We start from the raw sequence: 23,643 nt of genomic DNA, 5'->3' as shown, positions 1-23,643 counted from the left end.
TCTGGGGTTTGACAAATTTCATATGGCCAAGAAACTTCAGTACTGACCAATTGTAGAAATCTCTGGCATTTTGACGGGACACAGTTCTCCAAGTAGTCATGCTATTCTGGTTGGTAAGATCAAGTTTGACAAGTGTCTTTTTATTTCTTGTAGTTATTAGTCTTGTAGTTATTAGCTTTGCTAGGGACAACCTTGCCATCTTTAGAACACCTAGAACACAGGGAGTGTACAAGGCCATGCTGACTTTTATTGATCCTGGCTTAGTGAGAAGAAGTCAGCATTACACAGTCATTTGTGGAGCACAGCCATAATACAATTTTATGCTTGCTATTCTTAAGGTATCCACTCCAGTTCCTACCAATTTAGAACCTGTTGGATATTTAATATTAGATATATCAGGCAGAGTAAAAAAAGAGGACTGATTCTTGGTCTGTATTGAAAATTTGATTTCAACCCAGGTCCTAGACACACATCCATTACATTTCCTAATGTAATGATTGGAGTAATTACTTTAAACAGGCTTGTTGGTGTCAACTAGGCACAAAGATTATACTGTAGCTGAAGTTGGGGCAAGAATGTTGATTAATATTATATTACTTTAAATGCAAATTTACTTTAGTTATGTATCATGTAGGAAAGCTTTGCTACTTTTCAACTTTTCTTTGTTACTCATTGATAAGTAAGATCTGCTGGCCACAAAGTATTTTGAAAAGAGATCTTTGTGTCTTGTCAATGGAAGATAAGGAGTAGAGTTTCAAAACAAGTCCTTCTTTGAATTGAATGAACTGCTTCATCATCAATTCAGTGCCTATTTAATTTTAAAATTCTATAGATGAAGACTGGGAAACATTTGTTGGCTGTTAAACTAAAATTTAATGTAGGGTTTTGAATTGGTGTGGGAAAGTTATACATCACTGGGGCCAAAGCTTGAAGATACATTTTAAAAAATGTGAAGGCCTTTCTGGCCCTGGTGTGTACAAGAAATGAATGTAGAAAGAAATGTCAGTGTAATTGGTTAAAAGAGTAATATTGCTAGGTGATGATCATTTAATTGGTTTACGGGTTATTCAGGTATTCCGAACAAGTGCACCAAAACTATATTCAAAATAATTGTGTATAGAAGAGAGAAACTGGAGAGTCTGATAGAATAAAAAAGATCACTTGAAAAACCTATCCATATGGTTTAAAGAATATCCCATTGCTAAGAGGTGTAAAAACCCTTGACATTAGTTTGTATGCAATGCAGAGAAGAGTGCATCTGTTACTCTAAAACAGAGATATTGTGTTTGTGATGTCACACTCTTTGTTCAGGCCCGTGGCACAAACCTCCTGTCCATTGCCTTAAACAATGATCTGCCTGCCTTTTGGTCACCAGGAGTTAGGTGGGAGAGGACAGCTGTCTCTTAATTAGTGTTTCACAGCATGGCTTTGTCGAATGGGCAAATCTCTGGCTAGCATGAAGCCTGATTGACTTTTCTTCAGCGGAAGACCACTGACTGATAACAATGAAGCAAAAAGGGGAGAGGCCAGATTGAGGCTTATCCAGCAGGGACTGTAGGCTTTAATTATGATGACCTGAGAAGAAATGGTAACAGCATTTTCACAGGTGGAGAGGAGGGCCTCTCCAGGTCTCCAGCTGGGATCTGTGCTGGGACTCCTGCTGCCAATTTAGTAAGATTTGTCAGCCCTGAGGCTAAAGTAAAAGCTTAAACCCCTTCTTCCCCTTCATACTTTTATTACTTTGAACAGTGTTTGTTTCCCGTGGGTAGAAAGGCATCCCGTGTGCCTTGCTCAGTTTCATGGTCCTGGCCATTGTGCCCACACATACACATGTCCAAAAATTAAGGTGGATTATTGGCATATTGTATTTGAATTTTAAGCCTATTATAGGATGCTTAAAGATAAGAATCATAAGCCTGTTATATGGAAATTACAATTTCTGTGCATATTGACAATTTGGAGGCTATATTATGCTCTTTATAAATATTTATTTTTTTAACCTGTTTACAATTATATTGGAGGTGTACATAACTCTCATGTTCAGAATCATTGTTGTGCTGTATGGTCTGCACTTCCTATCTCAAAAGAAAACTTTGTTGATCTCTCTGTGTTCTCTAAAGGAATAAACACTCCTTATCCACAAAATAGATTCTTCCCCCTTCCTTCATAAACTTTATATGTACTGAAGAAGGTTCAGCACACAGCAGTAGGTTCAGGGCAGTACAGAATTTCTGTGCATAGCTTCATGGGCATAGGACTAATGGTAGTTTCATGTGAAATGTACATAAATTAGAAATGTGGTGTTGTTGTTTTTGCAACAACACAAATACACCATATTTCCTTTACCAGTGAGGAAACTTCTTCAATCTCTCAGATGTTGTCCAAATAGTCTTCTATTATGCTTCCAGATGTCTGCTTTGTTTGGGTGTGGTAGTACTTATGAGACTGAAGAACATGGTGTCATGCTGGACACTTAAGCTAGATACCAGCTATACCAATTCCAATGTTGACCATCATTGCTTCAAATATATTAGTGTGAACAGTTGCACCATGCCAATGGTGCAAATCATGAATACCTTCACATGTTGGACTGAAAGTCTCAGCGGCTGTGTCCTGAACAACCAAATGGTAAAAAATGCTGGTAGCTGCAGTCTAGCAGCCTCTTGACGACCACATTAGATCTCTGTACTACTTCAAGAATGTAATTATTAAATCACCCTTCTAGAAGTAATTTGTTTGTGGAAAGGGTTTCCTTTTTTTGTAGCAACCTTCAGTGAAGAAGCACCCAGATGGATCCATGCTAAGAAAGCTGAAAAGTTTGGTCATTTTTAAATCCTTCCTTCAATACTTCCTCTCCTAAATTCTGCATTGTCTTCCAGATTATTATTTGGAACACAGCAGCCCACATACTACCTATTAGTCCCTTATTTGTACTGTATATTTTCCATTTGCCATAAGCAAATAAGAAAGATTGTGATTCAGTAATTTACTTCATCTTTGTTCAGTGAAAGACTCCCTGGAGCCTCTTGGGCAAGCCCTCAGTTTAAGCACAAGTCAATACAATGACAATGAGAATATTGAATGACATAAATGCAAAATGCTTTTGCAGATTGTTTTTGGTCTGTGAGTGTGATGCACAGTATTCACAGGAAGATAAAAGAAAGGTACCAACATGATTGTTTCGATTTCATTTCAGTTATTACTAAATCGTGTGTGTGTCTGTGTGTGTTTGTGTGTGTGTACGCACATGTGTGCAAGTTTGCTGAGTTCTTTTTAAAGTAGCTGTTTAATTGTTCTCCCAACATTTAAAGTAAGGTAAGGGGAATGATCTCATATAAAGGCTTTTTACAATGCTACTGGAGCTCTTGAACTTTTTTCTGGAAGTAAGTAAAACTTATGTCTCTGGTGTTGGTTTCCTAATGTCTGGAAAAGAGTACATTTTCAGATCATATTTAGGCCTTCTTAGTGTGGATTGAGTCCTTTTTCTCTTTCTCCTGAGCCATTTCTATCCCAGTTCTGTTTTGAAATGCTTCATTGTTTATTGTGTTATTTTGGAGTATTGTTCTTAATTGTTTTCAGCTCATTTTATTATTCCTAACCACATTAAACAATCTTTGATGTCAATTGAACCTCTTTCTTCTTATTCTTACATTATGCTTTCATTACAAGAAATGTTAAATTTTCTTCTTTGTTTTTAAAACTCTTGGTATTGTTCTATCTCAATATTAATGTGCTTTAGATGCTGAGCATGAAGTTAGTAGCCTGCTGTGTCAATCCTAAGACACAAACTAATTTCAATAGCACCAACAGAAAATAAACCTATATCTCTATCTATCTATCTATCTATCTATCTATCTATCTATCTATCTATCGGCACCTGCGATTCTATGATGCTTCCCATTTTTAGAAATGTTTATATGGGGGGAGTTTGCATGTTAGAATAAATGAAATACAGTACTTTACATTTCAACTGGAATATATACACTATAGAATTATACCTGGGAAGCATAACATTTCAAAATAATGCCATTTTTCCTCAACATTTTTATGCTGGTATATTTTTTCTAGACTCTAGTTTTTTCTTAATGTGTGTTAAACCTTTGTTTTTTCTTAATTCTGTCAATTGTTTTCACAGTTCTCATCACTTTTTATTAGTTTAAATGAAAGATTATTCATCACCACCGCCATTTCTTCTAAATATCCTAATACTTTTGTGCATACAGTGCACATAATGTTGCAATCACACACACACATAGAAACAATTAATAAACAGAAATTCAAATGTTCATTTAATAGGCAAAATATTTTGATTTTTAATTTCCTCAGTTACTTAAAATAAAAGTGAACCAGTAGCTCATTATCTCTTGAGATCCACAAGCTCACTCTCATTTTAGAAAACTAAACTGAAAACTAAAATGTTGTTCTTATCAATTGAGCGATTAAGTGCTGTTAATCACTCCAATAAATACATATTTTTAGCGATGAACTAAATTATGCTGGAATTCAGAACAAACTTGTAAGAACTGCTATTGTTTGCTTCTTTTTGAACAGCTAGGTTGACAGAAACTGGGGCTAGCAACAGGAGCTCACCCTATCCCACGGATTTGAACTGCCAGTCATCTGGTCGGCAAGTTCTGCAGCTTAGCAGTTTAACTTACTGTGCTACCACGGCCTCTCAGTTAATAAATTAGTTTCAGTAAATTCCTTCCTTTGAGTTTATATGCTGTATATTTGATCAATTTATTCAAGGTAATAATTCTTGATATTTAAAAAAATATACATATGTTTGTTGTATGCTTCCTCTAGCTTAGGCTGAGGAAGAATATAAATAAACCTGTTGCATGCCTTGAAGTTGTTTCTGTCCTATGATGACTCCTAAGGCACTCCAGACACAGTTTTCTTGGTAGAAAAGGTTTTGCCTTTGCTTTCTTCTGATGCGGAGAGTGTCTTTCCTAAGATCACCCAGTGGATTTCCAAGGCTAAATGGGGATTTGAACCCTGTTTTCCAAAGTCATAGTCCAATACTCAGACCATTACATCACTCTGGCTCTCTATAAATAAACAGAAGAAAAGAATTTGGGGTTGGGATGGAGTGTCACTATGTCTGCCTTCGGAAGTTTTGCCCAGTAATTCATGTTTTGACACCAACTTTACACTTCATCTGGCTCAAGGAACCTCAGACCAGATATCTATCAGCTTAAGAGCTTTATGGTCTCAAGCACATAAGCTCCTAAGCACTTGAAGCCTTGAGCTACAACACCTTCTAGCAAATTTCCAGTTACAAAAATTAAGTTGGAAATTACACAGCTCTGATTGTATCGGATTTTTATTGTCTAAAGCTGCATCAAGTGTGCACTTACCTAATTTCTACTTTGTTGACAATTGTTTCTGAATGTTTTGTTTTGAATGGGGACAGTGTCAAGACTAAGCTTATCACCGACTCCAGTAATCAGCTTATTTCAGATTTTGTTTTCAAGCATTTAAGAAATTATTGAGGGAAGATACAAGTACACCACCTTGCAGAAGTGTATACACTGTTTTCACATTTTCACATTTTATTTGCATTACAACCTGAAAAGTTGTTTCCTTCAACTTCCTGCCTCAATTGAAAACATACTGCACTGAGTATCTTGGGTATATCAAGTGGTAACAGTGTCAACCAACTCAATTTCCACTCCAAATTATAACAAAACAAAATACAGAAAAGTCAAAGGGGCAAATACACCTGTAATACACCGTACTCCTTCCTTTTGCTTATCAGTATACTATATATACTCATGCATACATTGAAATAATTGTGACAAAAATTGACCCCAAAACCTGGTTCAACTTATCAACAAGTGAGTGCTGAAAATGCTTCCTGACATTTTGGGCACTTGAGTGGAGCAGAGCAGCAGCAGTTGTGAAATGTGGTGCTGGTGAATACAGATACCATGGACTGCTAAAAGGACAAATAAATTGGTCAGAGAGCGGATCAAGTCAGAACTCGTCCTAGAACCCAAGATGACTAAAGAGAGACTGTAGTAAATTATTGTTGTTGTTGTTGTTATATCCTGAGAAGACATGACTCATTAGAAAAGACAATAGTGCTTGGTAAGGTAGAAGGCAGTAGGAAAAGTGGAAGAGCACATTACAGCTGGATAGACCCAGTAATGAATCTGCAAGACCTGAACAGGATGGTTGATGATAGGATGACGTGGAGCCCCTTATTCATAGGGTTGCCATAAGTCAAAGTTGACTTGGCAACAGTTAACACGAACAATAATAGATCTATTCAATGGAGGTAAGCCATTGCCTTCCTTTAAGGCTGGCAGAGCTTTGCTTACCCAAGGTCACCTAATAGATCTCTATGGTTGAGTGGTGATATAAACTCTGATCTTCTGAGTCTTAGACCAATACTCAAACTACTAGCTGTCTAGGTCTGATCTACTCAGGACTGAATTAAGATTAAGGCTGTAGAGAGATTTGTGATTATGGTGAAAATAATGAGAAGTAGTGGCTTATGTGTATCTTCCTCCATTTTGGTTTGATTTTATCATAGTAGCTTCTCACAATCATGATTTGCTATGACACTCAGATCAGTTAGCCATGGTTAGTCCTTGCTCTCTAAACCAATATTGGAAAGTCTTCAAAATTCTTTGCATTACTTAGAACCACCCTGAAAGTTTGAATGGGTACAGTTCTCTCCCTTATTATAAAAAGGGAATAGCCTACATGGATTTGAGCTGAAGACACTCTGATTTGTAGCCTAGTTTCTTAGTCATGATACAACCTCAGATACAGATTTAAAGACTACCAAAAGACCATTGAGGTTCATGCTTTCTTCAGGATCATCCTCTTCAGTATAACTTGCACAATCCAGACCACTTGTGTCCTTGAATAAAAAGCATGGTGAAGAAAACACTATGTTGGGAGAAAGTTCCTGATTACTCAGGCAAGTGGGCTGAGTCACCCTGCGATACAGAAAAGTAAACACTCACACACACACTACCCAGCCAGACTTGGAAAAAAGCGGCCCAACCTCAGATGCTGAGACTTATCTGTGAATGAAACCCATCTAGAAGACACAATATTAGATTATAACTGTTACATTGTACAATTGATTGGGCGCTCCAGCAGTCATGCGGCAGGAGAAAAATTCAATCAGGAAGGAATAAATCTTCCTAATGACAAGTGATAGTGCATGAGGAACAAATCACAAGGTATGTTTCATATATTTATGTCTTATGTTGTGGGATTCAGCGGCTAACTTCAGAAAGACAGTTGAAGAATGCAATATTGAGCCTCTAATTTCTGACTTTCTAGTTTCAATGTATTAATAAGTAAATAACAATCATTAGTATTTCTTGCTCCAGACATTTTAAAAAATTTAAATAGCTCTGGTGTATAAGTTCCTTTCTCCAAGGTGTACAGAGTCTCCTCTCTGCAGCAAGGAGCAGAAGAATCTGTTGCGCTTGCGTTGCTCATTTGTATGCTTTTCTGTCCAGCCCCCCATCAGATCTCATAGCCACACCACACTAATTTTCCTCAGAAAGGGAGGGGTTGCCATAGCAACAGAGAACTTTTTAAAGCACCAGGGATAGTGTTCATTATTGTTCAGTGTCTTTAGTCAGGCAGAGAAAAAGGTCAGTGTGGCAGTTGCTTTCCTTATGGATTTTGGCTTCCAGCACTAAAGAGGACTCTGAAATGTGCCTGTAAAATGGTGAGTGCTAACGTAGCTTTTTGGTATTCTTGGAGTTGAGTCCTTTAATTCTTGAAGTATATTGTTTTGAGGGAAATGTGTATTGGAAAGTATTGAAGTGAAACTTGTACCATACAGCTTCTTACGCCCCCCCCCCTTTGGAAATTATAGTGAGGTTTCCAAAATCTGTTTTGTTCTGTTTCAAATCTGAATGTGAGCATTTTGCTGTCCTTCTGTAAAACTGCCTTTGTCCCTGATAGACAGACATGACTATGGTGTCATAGCTCCGTACCTCCTTACTCCCTTCCTCCGCGTACATCAATGGCAGAGAATGCAATGTAATGCAGTATGTTCGAATTGTGCTGTCATGAAATAATTTCTAGGGAAAGAAGTGTACCTGAGGAATTTCAATCAGTTCTTGCAGAAATACTACTTCCATATATTTTTATTTGTAGATTTTATGGCAAATCGTGTACAGTGAAAAGATGATAGTAAAATGAAAAAAGAATGCTTTTTCAGAGAGGTGTCCTGTATTATTATTTTTGAAGCTGGCTTATTTCAGAATATGGCTATACAAGGTGTTTTGAACAGTTTTGCATCTTCATCCTGATCACAGAAAGCCTTTGTTGTGTGTCAAGAACATTTTATTACTGCGAGAATGTTTTATTACTGCACGTGGACATTTTTATGAGATAGAACAGATGAATATGTTCATTTGGACTAAAAGCTCAGCTCCCATGGTGAAAGGTAGGTATGTATAACTTGACATCAGGTTACCACATGGCATTTATTGGAGACGCTGAAGCTGATTTCATGAAGTATAGCTTTGTTTTAGACAGAGTTTACAGTGCTAGGTCTGCTGCTCAACTCACACTCCAACCTAAACTCTTGTAAAAAGCCTTTTATATGCCTTATATATACATGTGTGTGAACAGTTGACTTGCTTTCTGAGTTAGTATAGTACTGATCTGTCACCAAACTTTCAGAAAATGCTATGGAAAATAATTGGTTCTTATTATCGTTGGGTCAAACATTAGAGTAGCCGGATTTCCTCAAATTTGTGTTTTAATGTGGAGCTGAAGAGGACACTTATAATAGTACAATCCTTGCTTTTCTCTTCAGGAACAGTAACACTGAACATAGGTTGTAAGGCATTTCTTTCCTCTCTCTTTCTTCCCATCACTCATGTGAAGCCATTTGGGTGTATATGTGACTTCAAGTCACCTGTTGACTTACGTCAACCCCTTGAATTTCATATAATTTTTGGGTGAGTGGAGAATACTGAAGTGGTTTTGCAAGTTCTTTCCTCTGAAATATAGCCTACAGCACCTGGGGTTCCCATCCAACTACTAATCAGGGCTGCTTAGCTTCCAGTATCAAATGGGATCTAGTGCTTTTAAAGGTATTTAGAGAAATGAACCTATTTATATTTTCAAAGCACTGAATTTAATTATAATAAACAGTATTTAATGCTAGTTTTCAGATTACGATTTTCAGAGGTTTAGCAACAAATTTGCTACTACAGAGTTCACTGTACAACCTTTTAAAAAAGAATAGATGAAAAACATATTTCTTTAAATAAGCCAATTTGCAGCTATTCTTAAGGAAATTAAACCCATAGTTTGTGTCAGTGGCATTTGCCTCTAAAGTAGTGTTTGATTACTGTCAGGGAATACTAATCAAGGCATTTTATTTTTCGTAAGGCTTACAATTTACTTTGAGAGATCATTACATTATATCCTTGCTTCTGGTTGTTGTCTCTTTGACTTATTACACTTGGAAGCTGATTTGCCAGCTTTCTGAGTTGGTCCTGCATCTGCTTTTTTTTAACAACAATGAAACATAAATGGTATTTTTCTTACCAACGTTCTCCATGCCTCAGAGAATTCCACATTTTACATTTCTGTATCTCTTCCTAATATTAAAGGCACAAAACCCAGCTACAAATCTATTCTGAAATCTCTTAGAAACATTTAATAGTCTGTAGACTATATTTTATCTTATTTTATACTTCCTTTTATATTTTGAATTTATGAAGACATACCCAAGAATATATTCACTTGTAGTTCACTTGTCACGTTTGATGGGCATCATGTGCCTCCATCCCATTTAAACTACTTGGAAGCTGAGTTTAAAACATTCCAACTCTGCAGGTTTGAGATTGGAACGTAAGTGGTTATACATATGTAAATCCTTTTTCATGCAAGAGGTATATATTTTGAATATGGATCTGTAAATAAGAAGTAATATAAAATGAAAATTAGTCTGTATTTAAGACTAATACAGCCAAGCTCATATGCTTTTGAATTATGAATTTATGGCTCTCCCTAAATCACACCTATGCAAATTCAGATGTATTAGTTCACTAGTACATGTTTCAGACTGTACACGTTTGCTTTTTAGATGCCTGACCAGTTTGATCAGAATGTGGTGCTGAACCAGCTGCGTTACTCTGGTATGCTAGAGACAGTGCGTATCCGAAGAGCTGGATTTCCAGTGCGGAGGCCATTTCAAGATTTTTATAAAAGGTAAACTTTCTATTGAAGAAAAGATAACAAAAGTCAGCATCCCAAGTGAAGCATTCTTTTTTTAAAAAAGAGAAAGAAAACACATTTTTGTTTGTTTATTTTTACAGATACAAAGTCCTGATGAGGAATTTGACTCTCCCAGAAGATTTGAAAGGAAAGTGTACCACCCTTCTTCAGCTATATGATAGCACAAACACTGAATGGCAGCTTGGAAAATCTAAGGTAAGATAAAAATTAATTGTTAATGTAAAACTGGGGCAGCTTTTAAAGCACACTCAAGCAGCAGTGCCATTTGTGTATTAAGCGCTGAACTTTTCCAAGTGATTCTGCTTAGATTTCCAATTGAAAAGAATATTAGGAGTTGGTATAGTTATATTTTCATTATTTATTTTTATTTTCAATTCTGTCCTACATATTGAAAGCACATTCTAAATTGACTGGCTATAAATGTTGCCATTCCAAACAAAAGAAACAAAATGGTAAACTAAGGAAAGTCTGGCTAGTCAGGGTGTTGATGTAAAATAGTCATGTCCACATGATATTTGAAGATATCAGATCAATGGCAACCATGTCAGCTATTATTTGTGCCCAATAAGAAAACTTTTCTGTTCAACCAATGGTCATTTATTTAATTAATTTGTTTGTTGGTTTCACATTCTACCTTTCTCCTTGTGCAAGATCCAGGATGGCTTGCAAGCAATTTAAAAATATTGTATAACTAAAAATAATTTGTAGAAAGTTAAAAAATATGCAACAACTTTTAAACAGTTTCCAAAGGCAGCCCACATGGTGTATGTTACAATAACACTATGAGACAAAATTTGAAACATTTTCTGTTCCTGATTTGCAAGTGTTATTTGGAGCTCAAAACCTAGTACAGTAGAGTCTCACTTATCCAACACTCGCTTATCCAACATTCTGGATTATCCAACGCATTTTTGTAGTCAATGTTTTCAATACATAGTGATATTTTGGTGCTAAATTTGTAAATACAGTAATTACTACATAGCATTACTGTGTATTGAACTACATTTTCTGTCAAATTTGTTGTATAACATAATGTTTTGGTGCTTAATTTGTAAAATCATAACCTAATTTGATGTTTAATAGGCTTTTCCTTAATCACTCTTTATTATCCAACTGACCCAATTGGAAGCTGCTGTGATTTTACTGACTGTTATTTGCTACTAATTGCTAATGTAAATTTTATTTTTGTGTAATAATGTGTTTTTATATTGTTGTGTATTGTATGTCTGTATCTTTGTTGTAAACCGCCCTGAGTCCCTTCTGGGAGATAGGGTGGTATATAAATAAATTATTATTATTATTATTATTATTATTATTATTATTATTTCCTGTTTAATTGTGCGGTACTTTCCTTGAATATAGTTGTTATACTCCAGAAACTTTATTTTTATGTCTGCCACAAACTATGTTGAATTGGTTGAGACTCTGAGATATTCATTGAAAAACTATTAAAATGTGCTGCAGGATGTCCCGCAAAAACAAAGTTTTTGCAGTTTAATAAGCTTTTTCCGTGTTTTAATGATAGAACCAATTATAACCCAGGAACAAAAATTGTATTATATAGTGTAATCTGTGCATGTGGCAACCTCCCCACCCCCCATATTTTATAACATAGCAACAAAGAGCAACCATATAAACCAGTGAGGATGCATGAAGTTACTTGACAAATGTCCATACATACGATTTAGTCACTAACTTATGTGTCCTTGCAACTTATTTCCGAATTGTCTTTTGCAACTATGTTGCCATAGAAATGTCTTCGTCCAAACTTGGAGGAATGCAATAGTTGTGCACAACAGAGTACTTTTGCTGACTTTCTTCCTTAAATGTATTCCCTGAGGTGAAAAATGTAGGTATGGTGTATCTGACAGCCAATCAAAATGTCACATTTTCTGACATAGGTATGCAATTTCTCATTTGATCCATAAAAACTATTGTACATGTACATTTTATTATCAACTGGTGTTACCAAAGCTTAGGTATTCCATCATATTGCTTAAATACTGTTCACTTATAAGTTGCTTTCCATTTCATCAAGGAAGTATAAATTAATGTACAACCAATAAAGAATTATATTGTCTAGTAGTTGTCCTCATATACCTTGGGATAATAAGTTACACATCTTCTCTGTTTACATAGTTAATTTTCTTGTTGTTCAAATACTTTGTTATTGAAATGGGAATAAAACATTCTCCAGATAATTAAAATAGAATTAAATAAAGAATTTTAAATAGAATTATAAATAAGAGAGTTGGTTAAGATATTTTGTCACAGGGTGTGTGGTCTATCTGTCATGAACAAGCCGCAACCATTTAATCGATACACCTCTTTTACATTCATAGGGTCTTAGACTATGCTAACATTTCTTCATAATGCAGGTTAATAATGAACTTAGGCTTTGCTCCCAAACTTTATTTTTTTGCTAAATATGTGGACCTTTTCTTTCATAACTTAGCATTAATATAGCCTTTACACATCAGATTGATCATCCAGAGGCATAAGATTTAAAATCTTGATTAACTACCCAAGCCTAGAGTAGGTTGGGAAAAAATCTTGATAGCGCTCTAGTGGACAAAGAGACTTAATTCGCTGATTTTTCTCACTTTTCTCCCAAAATAATTTTTCCCCAGAAGGAAGAATAGATCACCTCTACTTTATTCAATAAAGTTCATCAATTCATGCTCAATTCTCCCAAAATAATTTTAATAAATATAAGTTTCATATTTTTTTAAAAAAACACTTTGCTTGAATTTCTTTCAAGGTGTTTCTTCGTGAATCCTTGGAGCACCAGTTGGAAAAACAACGAGAGATAGAGGTTGACAAAGCAGCCATGATAATCCGAGCGCATGTTTTGGGCTATATGGCACGGTATGTTACTAGAAACTGCCTTTACTATCAGACAAGTAGACTCTGAGCACTGACTAACAAGAGACCTCAAGCCCACAACAGGCAGGATCTCAAGATTAACAGTAGAATCAAATGGAGCTTCTTATGTTTTTAATTGCAATGAAAGCTACATCTGTTGCCTATGAGATATTAGTCTAACTGGACTGCTAAACTGTATGTCCTTTCTAAAGAAACCACTGTCTCATTGTGAAATAGAATTAATCTTCCTCTTCTAACACACAAATCTATTTTTGAGGCCCAATCTTTTCCTAGTCAGTGAGCTGAAGTGCTACATGAATCAGCCAGATACAGCATCTACTAAGTATTTGAAATAGCAAAGTTTTGGTTTTGCTTCTGGTAATTCGCGATCTAATATTTTAGCTCGTGTGATATGTTTTTGTTGATGGCTGTTGTTGTTTGTTTTTGTTGTTTTTTTAGCTCTTATGCCTAATTGGTAGTTTTAACATCTACAATCCCTGTTTATTACAGTGCACTGGTGCATTTTAACTGATTTATTGTAATGTGTGGTATTATTGCCATATATTTATATATGGATGATACAGTGCCTAGAGAATCAATTTTTAGGTAATTAATTAACATGAAAAAATAAATGAAATAGAAGTTGGTGTCACTTACTAGAAAGGACTTAACAGTGGCAGAATCCGTATTCCAAGGCATTGCTGGGGCACAGTATTATTGCTCCAACAATTTGTAACAGTAAAGGGTGGAGTATCTCTCTTTCTTGCAATTCAAAATATATTTTTGCACATTATGAAATTATTTATGCCATTTTCCCTGGAATATAAGACAATTTTAAATTATTGAGATGTCTGTACCCTAAAAACACCAGATACTGTCTAAATTTGAAGTAGGGTCAATTCTAGTCAGTCCTTGCATGTGACACCACCAGGGAATACCAGGTGCAGTATAATATATTTAAGAGAAAGGAACTGGCAAAATTATCTCCAAATGATCCTTGTCTAAGAAAATTGTATGAATTTAGTGGGGTTACCATAAGTCACTAGGTAACTTAAAAGTGCACACACACATACAAGAGTTATATACTATGGTGTTTCCATGCAACTGTATATAATTGTTCATGATGTATTTCTGTAATAAAAAAGGAGTCAGTACTGACACTGAGATTTTCCACATCATTAAGAATAATAACTGGGTCAGCACATTACAAAGCTTCTGGAGAAGAGCCAGCATTGTAGTGCATTTATGAAATATTATCTAAGCAACTTAGTTATCTTTCTGAGTTATGCTATCTGAATAGTTTGATTGTTATATGTAAATAACTTATTTGCTGGTAATCTATTTGGAGATTTGGAGAATTGTAGCTTTAATGTATTTGCAGTGGCAGAAGGAAGAGATGATCCAATAGATCAAGGTATTTAGTTTGGTTTCCCCTGCTCCCCTAAGCAATAAAAGAACAAAAGTACTAGGTGACTGAATTATGACATTGTTTTGCTTACTTATTGTCATGCATTATGTACTAGAGTCTGAATAGTAGATCCCATCTGTTTACTCCACTACAAGTCAATAGATGACTGTTTAATAGCTGTTTGTGCAGTGAGGTCATTTCTTTTCATGTGTATGTTAGCCTGACCTATATATCCTGATCAATAGGTCTCTAATTAAAGGGAAAAAAACTTGCTTAAGCATAAAGGGAGTATTCTGCTGTTTCCAACTTCCTTTTCTGGTTTCTCAGTATCTTGGTGGTTTACAATAGATGCTAGTAGACAATAGTATGAAAATATATTTCCTTAGTCTACACACACACACACACACACACACACACACACACACACACACACATATATATATATATATATATATATATATATATATATATATATTCTTCTTACAAAGATTCTAGAGTCTGAGTTTAGTCTTCTTAAGAGATCAGTAACATGTGGGGTGGGTGGGTTATGGAAGCTAATATTGCTCTCTTCCTTTCTTCCTGGAATCTTTAATACTTTCCAGTACGATGGACAGTTCAAATAGCTAGTTCATCATGCCTTCTTCACATAAATACATTTCTGTCCCATTTCAGAAAACACTACAAAAAGGTTCTTCACTATGCAGTCGTCATACAGAAGAACTACAGAGCTTTATACTTTAGGAGGCGATACCTGCTCCTGAAAAAAGCAGCTACTACTTTTCAGAAGCAGCTGCGAGGCCAGATTGCACGTCGTATTTATAAACAGCTGCTAGAGCAGAAACAACAGCAAGAAGAGGAAAAGAAGAGGAAGGAGGAAGAAGAAAGGTATGGAATTGATCCATTATTTGATTATATGTGATTAACAATGTAGTTTTCATTCAAAATAGCACCGTTTTCTGCTGGTACTATTTGTAATTTTTAAAATTGTCCTTTTTAGAAAACGACAAAAGCAGAAAGCAGAACGGATTGCTCAGCAGGTAAGATGTGAGAACTTTTTTTACTGCTCTCCCTTTTGTGTTGGAGTAACTCAATGGGTGTAACATTTGTTTTGAGGGATCTCCTATGATGCAAAGATAACAGTTACAAAAGGTTCATGAGAAAACCTTTTAAATTGTTTGCATCTATCGTACGTTGATGCTTTTTCTAATCCTCTACTTCTTTTCAAGATTTTAAGTAAGTAACAATTATACTTAAGATCTTACATCTCAGATGTAGTTATGACTATGTACCTACTTAATGTCTCCTGACTAGCCAATCCAAACTTTAACCTATTGGCTAGCAGGACTGACTGCTGACCGAGAGATCTGTTCTGCTAGCCATCAAGGCTTATCAGGATAATGTTTCCAGCCTCAGCCTCCTGTCAGCAACCTGCAGTAGGACAAGTAGTTGCCATAGAGGTCCTATTTCTGATAATCAGGGGAGCAAGCTGGAAACATCACCTTTCTGAATGCCAATCAGAACAGACCTCATTTTTTCAAAATGTTGCTTCCTGCTAAGATAGATTGGGGATGGGGATTTGCAGTCATGACAAGTGTCACAGTCATAAACATGAATACTGAAGACTCACAAATGTGTAAGACTTAATTATTCACTCATAACAGCTCAACAGGATATCAGCCCATAAGTATAAATTATAAAAGAAATTACAGTGTCATATTAATTTCTCCGGCAACCCTTTCCCTGAGGTCTTCTGATGTCATTGGGTAATGGTTCACCATCTGCAAAAGTGGCATCCATTGATTGGATGGTAGGGGACAACATATAATGATGTCAAGACTCGAGGCATGTTGGGCTACATGTTATAGGAATAGAGGGTCTCAGTGTGAACCACTATTATTAACAATACTGCTATACTTTATATAGTATGTAAATTCTATACAAGCTATTTGCTACAATTTAACTTTTTTGCCATACACAGTTCATTGCAAGCATTGAGCAAAGGGAGAAGATGAGCTTTTCTGAGTGAAAAACATGGCAGAGAGTAGTTTAACAAGTAATCTTATGTATTTCAAATATAGGCAGAGGAAGGGAGACGGCAGCAGGAACTGGCAGCTCTTCAGAAAACCCAAAAAGAGGAAGAGTTGAAACGGGACCTGGAGAAGCAGAAAGAAAACAAGCAGGTGGAAGAAATCCTGCGACTGGAAAAAGAGATTGAAGACCTGCAGCGCATGAAGGAGCAGCAAGAACTGTCATTGACAGAGGCTTCATTGCAGAGGTTGCAGCAACTCAGAGACGATGAGCTGAAGCGACTAGAGGATGAAGCCTGTCGAGCAGCACAGGAGTTCTTAGAATCTCTAAACTTTGATGAAATTGATGAATGTGTCCGAAACATTGAGAGGACGCTTTCTGTAGGCAGTGGCTTCTGTGCAGAACTAAATGAACTGACTGGGAATGCAGGCACTGAAAAGCCCAATTTTAACTTCAGCCAGCCATACCCTGAGGAAGAGGTTGATGAGGGCTTCGAAGCTGATGATGATGCTTTCAAGGATTCTCCTAACCCAAGTGAGCATGGCCACTCTGATCAAAGGACAAGTGGCATCAGGACAAGTGATGACTCTTCAGAAGAAGACCCATACATGAATGACACAGTAGTGCCAACGATTCCTGCTACTAGCAACACCACACTTATTCCTTCTAGCCATGACTCCATCAGTCTCCACAACTCCTCAAGTGGCGAATCCACTTATTGCATGCCAGAAAATGTATCCTGTAGGCCCCAGAATCCTGCAGACCTAATCTGTCCTGATGGAGACTACGATTATGACCAAGATGACTATGAAGATGGTGCTATCACTTCTGGAAGCAGTGTGACCTTTTCTAACTCTCTCAGTAGTCAGTGGTCCCCTGACTACCGCTGTTCTGTGGGAACATACAACAGTTCTGGAGCATACAGATTTAGTTCTGAGGGAGCTCAGTCTTCTGTGAGCATTACTTTTTCTTTATCATTTTGAGGATGACTAATATTACTATGTCCTAGGTTAAAGTTAATGTTGCCAAAGTTTTGAAGCATGGTTATTTTTGTGAAGGATTGTCTTAATTTATGGCCTTAATTGATGATCTTGATACTATAATAATTCCTTTTCCATTTGTTCGGCAGCCTTCCCATCATTTGTAATCTTTCAGTACCTTCAAGTGCACAAAAAGTAATGGGATTATTTTAGAGTTGCCAGTATATTCCAAGTGCAACAACATCAGGATTCATAAATTGCTAGTATATTCCAAGTGCAAGTTGACATCAGGATTTAATGTGTTGTCGAAGGCTTCATAAATTTTGCATATCAGGATTCATAAATTTTGCATATGCACATAAGTATGTCTGGGGAGAGGAGTGTCCCTTGCTTACTTTTGTAGTTAATGTGTGCTTTAAGTGCCAGTGAACCCACATAAAACAGATTAAATCAAACTTTCCTATGTATGAAACAGCAAATAATCTCTAAAAACTTTGAGTGGTATTGAAAAGGAATCTACAGAAGGATAAAAAGGGAAAAGGCTGAAGGTTTCACAAAAATAAGCATTTACTAATATTTATTTTTGTACAGTAATGGATTTTTGGTTTTGTATTTAACTAGGAAATTCATTTCTGTCCATTTCAACAAAGCTAACCAAATGACACCCTGTTATCTTACTTAAGTTTAGATAGATACCTTCTTTTACCATGGCAGTAAATTATTATCTGGGAAGAAGGTTGTATTACAAGAGAGATACCCTGCAATTGCACATAAAGTGAACTGGAATGGAATAGAATTATTGTACTGACTATAAATGAAGTATCATGTGAATCACAGATTAAGTTATTTTTAGAAATCTTGGTAGAAAGACAATTGTATATGAAAATAATCTGAAAAATATAACCTTGTTTGAAGATGATATTCTAGAATTAAAACTCCAGTTTAAAGAACCCCAGTTCAGATGTTATTCCTGCCCTGCTAAACTTAATGGGACTAGCCCTGGGAGAGTGGGAGTAGGTTTCACACTGAAGTAATTATTTGTGTAATGTCTCCTGCAACTACATGAAGAAAAGAGCAATTATCCTTTCCTTCTCTCTCTCTCTCTCTCTCTCTCTCTCTCTCTCTCTCTCTCTCTCTCTCTATCTATCTATCTTTCTCCCCCCCCCCCCCCCAAATGTGAATCTTCTTAAGGATCCACATATAGGGGATCCACATATAGCTCTGAATAGAGCCATAATGTGATGAGCATATCCCAGGTTATGCTTTTTTTGGTCATCTAATTCTTCATGTTCTCCCAATCTTTATCTTCCAGTTTGAAGACAGCGAAGAAGACTTTGAGTCAAGGTTTGATACAGATGACGAACTTTCTTATCGGAGGGATTCAGTCTACAGCTGTGTCAGCCTGCCTTATTTCCATAGCTTTTTGTACATGAAAGGTATGAAACAATCCAAAGTGGTTTAAAGGGACAAAATGAGGATATCTTTTCCATTTGCTGAATAATAGTGGCCACTGGCCAGCAACTTTTGGGGGCATTGGAAAGCCATTAAGAAACTATGATGATGTAGATTTCTTTTAATGGTACTTGGAATTATGCCATTTTACCAAATAGAGTTCCTGTGACCACAGCCAATAAAACTGATACGTATTTTATCTGTTTTCTCTTATTTGCTTCCTGTATTTTATGATGTCTATTTTAAATTGTAAAAATGAAGGACCATGACAGTCTAAAAGTTTAGATACATGTAAGAAAAACATTCAAAGAGAAGGTTGTTTCAGCCATTGATTCGGCGGGTCAGAGATGTAAATACTTATGAAGGGTGTTGTTGCATATTGAAACATCTCAATAGATGGAAGCAAACAACTAGAGAGAAACCTTAGCTTTGGTTCATATGAGAATTGCTGTTTTTTTGAGATTCTGTCTGATTGTTGACTTTCTGTTTGACTATGGGTTATATGTAACTCTGTACTATATTTCTTTTCTTTTTTAAACTTATTAGAATGGTAGATTCATTATCCCATTTAACAGAAGGGCCTCTGACAAGGCACCTGTCTACACTCAGGGCCCTATTACTGAGACTGACCTATAAGGGGGAAAATTAATCATTAGGAGAAAGTGTCTGAGTGAGTCAGATTTCTCAGATCCTAGTCAACGGAGACTGCAGCTTGAAATTCTACTTCAGCCAGTTGCGCTTGAACACAGTGACGGTTTGTTTTTATTTATGCTATAAGCAACATTTGCAGTTTTTAGTATTGACTCAGTCACCTCTAGTTTCTTAGATATGGTTGTCATGACTTTCTGTGGGTGGCAAATGGCAAACGGTAACTTTATTTTATTTTTTTTCTACCCTGCTACCATCTCCCAACAGGGACTCGGGGCGGCTAACAAAACAAGTACAACAGTTAAAACATATTACAATAAATAAACCACAATAAAATCGACATTATAAAACAATGCATTACAATGGTCATAAAACTAATTAAAAGCATAAAATGAATAAAGATAAAGTAAAATGGAATGGGCCACTAGGTTAATGGAGGGGGATGGTATGGAGGGGACATTTGAACTAAAGTGCAGTAATATAGTTATAAAGTGCTGTGGGACAACAACAAGATGGAAGAAGTTTTTAATCGTTTGCAGGGGATGGATGTCCGGTTAATTATAAAGTGGGAACAGTGCGTGAGAAATATATTGATTGAGTTTAGGACATGGGGACTAAGTTATTCAAATACACAGCAAAAAACCCAAGTTTTTAACTGCTTCTTAAAAGGTGCGAGGGTGGGTGCCTGCCTGATCTCCCTAGGGAGGGAGTTCTAGATCCTGGGGGCCTCAACCGAAAAGGCCCGCTCCCTCTTCCCCGCCAACCGAGCCTGCGATGGAGGTGGGAGTGAGAGAAGGGCCTCCCCCAATGAACAAAGAGATTGTGCAGGTTCATAGGGGGAAACACGGTCACGAAGGTAGGTGGGTCCTGAACCATTTAGGGCTTTATAGGTAAAAACCTGCACCTTGAATTGGGACCGGAAAATAAAAGGCAGCAAGTGGAGCTCCATATGGTAGATGCCATATGTTCTGTTTCTCAAAAATTAGAGCCAATAAGTTAAAACTGGTACCATTTTTGGAATCAGCAGGTCAAATATACCCAGAAACAGTTCTAACATTTGAGGCACCAAAATATGTGTTGACCAGTGTTATTGGTGATTTCATGTTTACAAATTTACCTGAAATATAGTTTGCTCTTTAAAACTAACATTCAGTATTTTACAATACAGAGTGACAGATAAACAATAGATTAAAAAAAAACAAAAACCAACCCAACATGTGTTTTAAAACCTATTTCTCTTCCCTCACTTCTTGCCTTGACAGGTGGCTTGATAAATACATGGAAGCGCCGTTGGTGTGTCTTGAAAGATGAGACTTTCTTGTGGTTCCGCTCAAAACAGGAAGCTCTCAAGCAAGGCTGGTTACATAAGAAAGGTGGTGGGTCATCTACACTTTCCAGAAGAAACTGGAAAAGGCGCTGGTTTGTACTCCGGCAGTCCAGGCTAATGTATTTTGAAAATGATAGTGAAGAAAAACTTAAAGGAACCCTTGAAATCCGGATGGCCAAGTAAGTGAGGTCTGCTTAAAGTCTCCCGTGCATATACTAGCTAATGTAATCATTTCTCCAAAAAATATCTAAACTTCAAATAATTGTCCCTTCTCTCCTTTCCCAAAGCTATCTAAACTAGGAATAGGTAAATCTGTCCACCTCAGTTTTGGTCACATTCTCATTTTTCCACTGCTAGTTTGTTCTGTCCCAGTTCAGCATTGAATTACAATACTTTTTAAATTGCATGGAAATTCATAAATTTTCATGTTCATTTTTAAAAATACACATTTTACTAACATTTTAATTTGGAAGCCATTTTTCTTGAATAATTTTGGTTCATTTTTCTTAATATTTTTGTGTTTGGTGTATGTGCTTTTGTGAATACTTACTCAAAATCACATATTATTTTGCCTATATTGTTGCAAAAAGGGATCACAAACTAGGAAATAGGAATCTTTATGTTTAACTGCATATCAGGTAAAGGAAATGTGGATATGGTTTACTTCGTAATGTAAAACAAATGTATCACCCATCCATACTCAAAAGCAATGATATTGCCTTGCATTGTCAGGATCTTAGTGGAAGAGGTGGAAAGGCCAGTCTTGGGAGCAGGCTGTTCTTCTTCTTAATTTGAGCTGTGAATTAACAGGCAGCTGTGTTATCTGATGAGATAACAAGGATGAAGGACCGTTAATCCAAGTATTTATGGGATATTCAAGAATCAATCTAGTTTATCAGAGGAGTTTGTGTAATATACTAAATAACTTTGGTCACAATTTGTTCCTATTGCTTTATTCTCAAACATAACACACGAAATGCCTTTCTGGATCAAGTCAAGGCAACAGTTTGGTCAATTGGAGAAGGATAGGTAGTAGAGGCTTGATAGTCCAGCCCACATCCATTTTTTTCCTTTGCCAAAGATAAGCCTTTGCTTAAACATAACAAGGAATTGCTATGTTTGCAACATTGCCATTAGTACTGTCCTTGGCTGCCTTTGGCTTTGAATGAAACTATTACTTTGTAACAATGGGCAGTTTTATAGTGACTACTAAACCAGGCACAACAGGGACTCCCTGAGCCACTTTGGCAGCAAGGAATCCCCACTGTCCGGCTGTGCTGAAAATAGTTTTGCACTATCCAACTGCCACTCTCCTCCCGATCCTCCTTTGTGGGGCACACAACCCAGTGGAAGGAAGAACCCCCAAGCATAAGACAGGCACACGAGAGGGGTAGGAGGAAGCAGCCATCTCATGTCCCCTAGGTCGCCTGAGCCTGGGAGTGTGGAATGGCTGTTGAGACAGCTGCAGCTAGTTTCATTTGTATGGACTGTCCCCACCTTGGAGGAGAAGCCGATTCTTGCTTTTCCCTGAGTTAGTTTAACCTGGAGTAAAGATGCATTAAGTGGCTTTGCCCTGGGTTAATTTGGATTAATCATCTGCAGTGTTTAGCTGATTGCTTTCCAAACCAACCTAAGTGGTCAGTATAGATGGGGACAATGAGAGTGTGTGTATCTTGTACATGTTATTGGGCAGACTGACAGTACCTCAGCACCCTATCTCACCTTTTCTCTTCCACTCATAGAAAAACTGCCTTCTTATTTCTTATTCTAAACGAATGAAACTAATTCCAGATTTGTTCTTCTGCTTGCCCACGCCTGTATTCATGGATCCACAGCTCAAAAATATTTGGAAAGAAAAACAACCTTTGATTTTGCCATGCACTGAGCACTACAGTTATGTGTAGCCTTCCACCCATTTAACAGATCTTCAATCTCTCTCCAGCACTTATTTGAGTTGTTTGCCATTGTATATAACGGGACTTAAGCATCTATGGATTTTAGTATCCATGGAGAGTCCTTGAATCAAACCCCAAGGTGTGAAAATGGCCCACTATGATCATTATAAACTTAGTCCTTTGTTGGAACTTTTTTAACATTTGTGGAGTAGCACTAGCAGCTGATTTTCTTCCACTTTTCTGTTTGGATTAAGACCGAAACCACTGAATTTATTTCTCAGTTAAAACAGGTGAACCGTAGTTATTGTGACTACAGACTTTCTCTATTGATTTCTGTGAAATTGAAGTACAGCTCCACCCCATTACTATTTGAATCTGACCTTGCTTCTTTTCTCCAGGTTAGTGTGAGGTGTGTAGCCAATTTAATCTATCTCAGAGACATAAATTATTCAAGTAGATGATAGCCAAAACAGATCAATAGGTGGAGAAAATTAAAATGGAAATGAAAAGTTCAATAGTAAAATGTTTGCATTGATGTAAGAATTGGCATGTGCTTGCATAGAAGCAGGGAAGCAGAGTAAATTGTTTTTTGGCATTAGAATTAGACTTCAGAGGCTTAAAATGAAGCAAGACTCTTTTTTTAAGCACCAGGATCCTGTTGGCACTTCACCCTTCCTTATCCATTTCAGAGATATCATTGATAATACTAACAAGGAAAATGGGATTGACATTGTCATGGAAGACAGGACCTATCACTTGATTGCCGAATCTCCAGAAGATGCAAGGTAATAAGGTTCTCTTTTA

The 23,643-nt window shown here is 36.7% G+C and overlaps 1 protein-coding gene across 2 annotated transcripts in view; it reads left to right on the top strand.

Moving 5' to 3' along the window:
• The window catches only part of myo10 (myosin X), a 258,827-nt gene that overhangs the window by 188,405 nt on the left and 46,779 nt on the right, over nucleotides 1-23,643 (top strand). For both annotated transcript variants that reach the window (XM_008108850.3, XM_016992938.2), the window contains exons 20-28: nucleotides 10,085-10,209; nucleotides 10,317-10,431; nucleotides 12,998-13,104; nucleotides 15,182-15,394; nucleotides 15,507-15,546; nucleotides 16,588-17,490; nucleotides 18,830-18,953; nucleotides 20,880-21,123; nucleotides 23,529-23,624. In XM_008108850.3, coding sequence (XP_008107057.2) covers nucleotides 10,085-10,209; nucleotides 10,317-10,431; nucleotides 12,998-13,104; nucleotides 15,182-15,394; nucleotides 15,507-15,546; nucleotides 16,588-17,490; nucleotides 18,830-18,953; nucleotides 20,880-21,123; nucleotides 23,529-23,624 — 1,967 coding nt within the window. The remainder of the gene's footprint in view (nucleotides 1-10,084; nucleotides 10,210-10,316; nucleotides 10,432-12,997; nucleotides 13,105-15,181; nucleotides 15,395-15,506; nucleotides 15,547-16,587; nucleotides 17,491-18,829; nucleotides 18,954-20,879; nucleotides 21,124-23,528; nucleotides 23,625-23,643) is intronic.

Source organism: Anolis carolinensis, chromosome 4, assembly GCF_035594765.1.
Source record: "Anolis carolinensis isolate JA03-04 chromosome 4, rAnoCar3.1.pri, whole genome shotgun sequence".
NCBI classification, from domain to species: Eukaryota; Metazoa; Chordata; class Lepidosauria; order Squamata; family Dactyloidae; genus Anolis; species Anolis carolinensis.
Note: the sequence above shows the minus strand (reverse complement) of the source record. Positions and strands in the feature narration are given on the sequence as shown.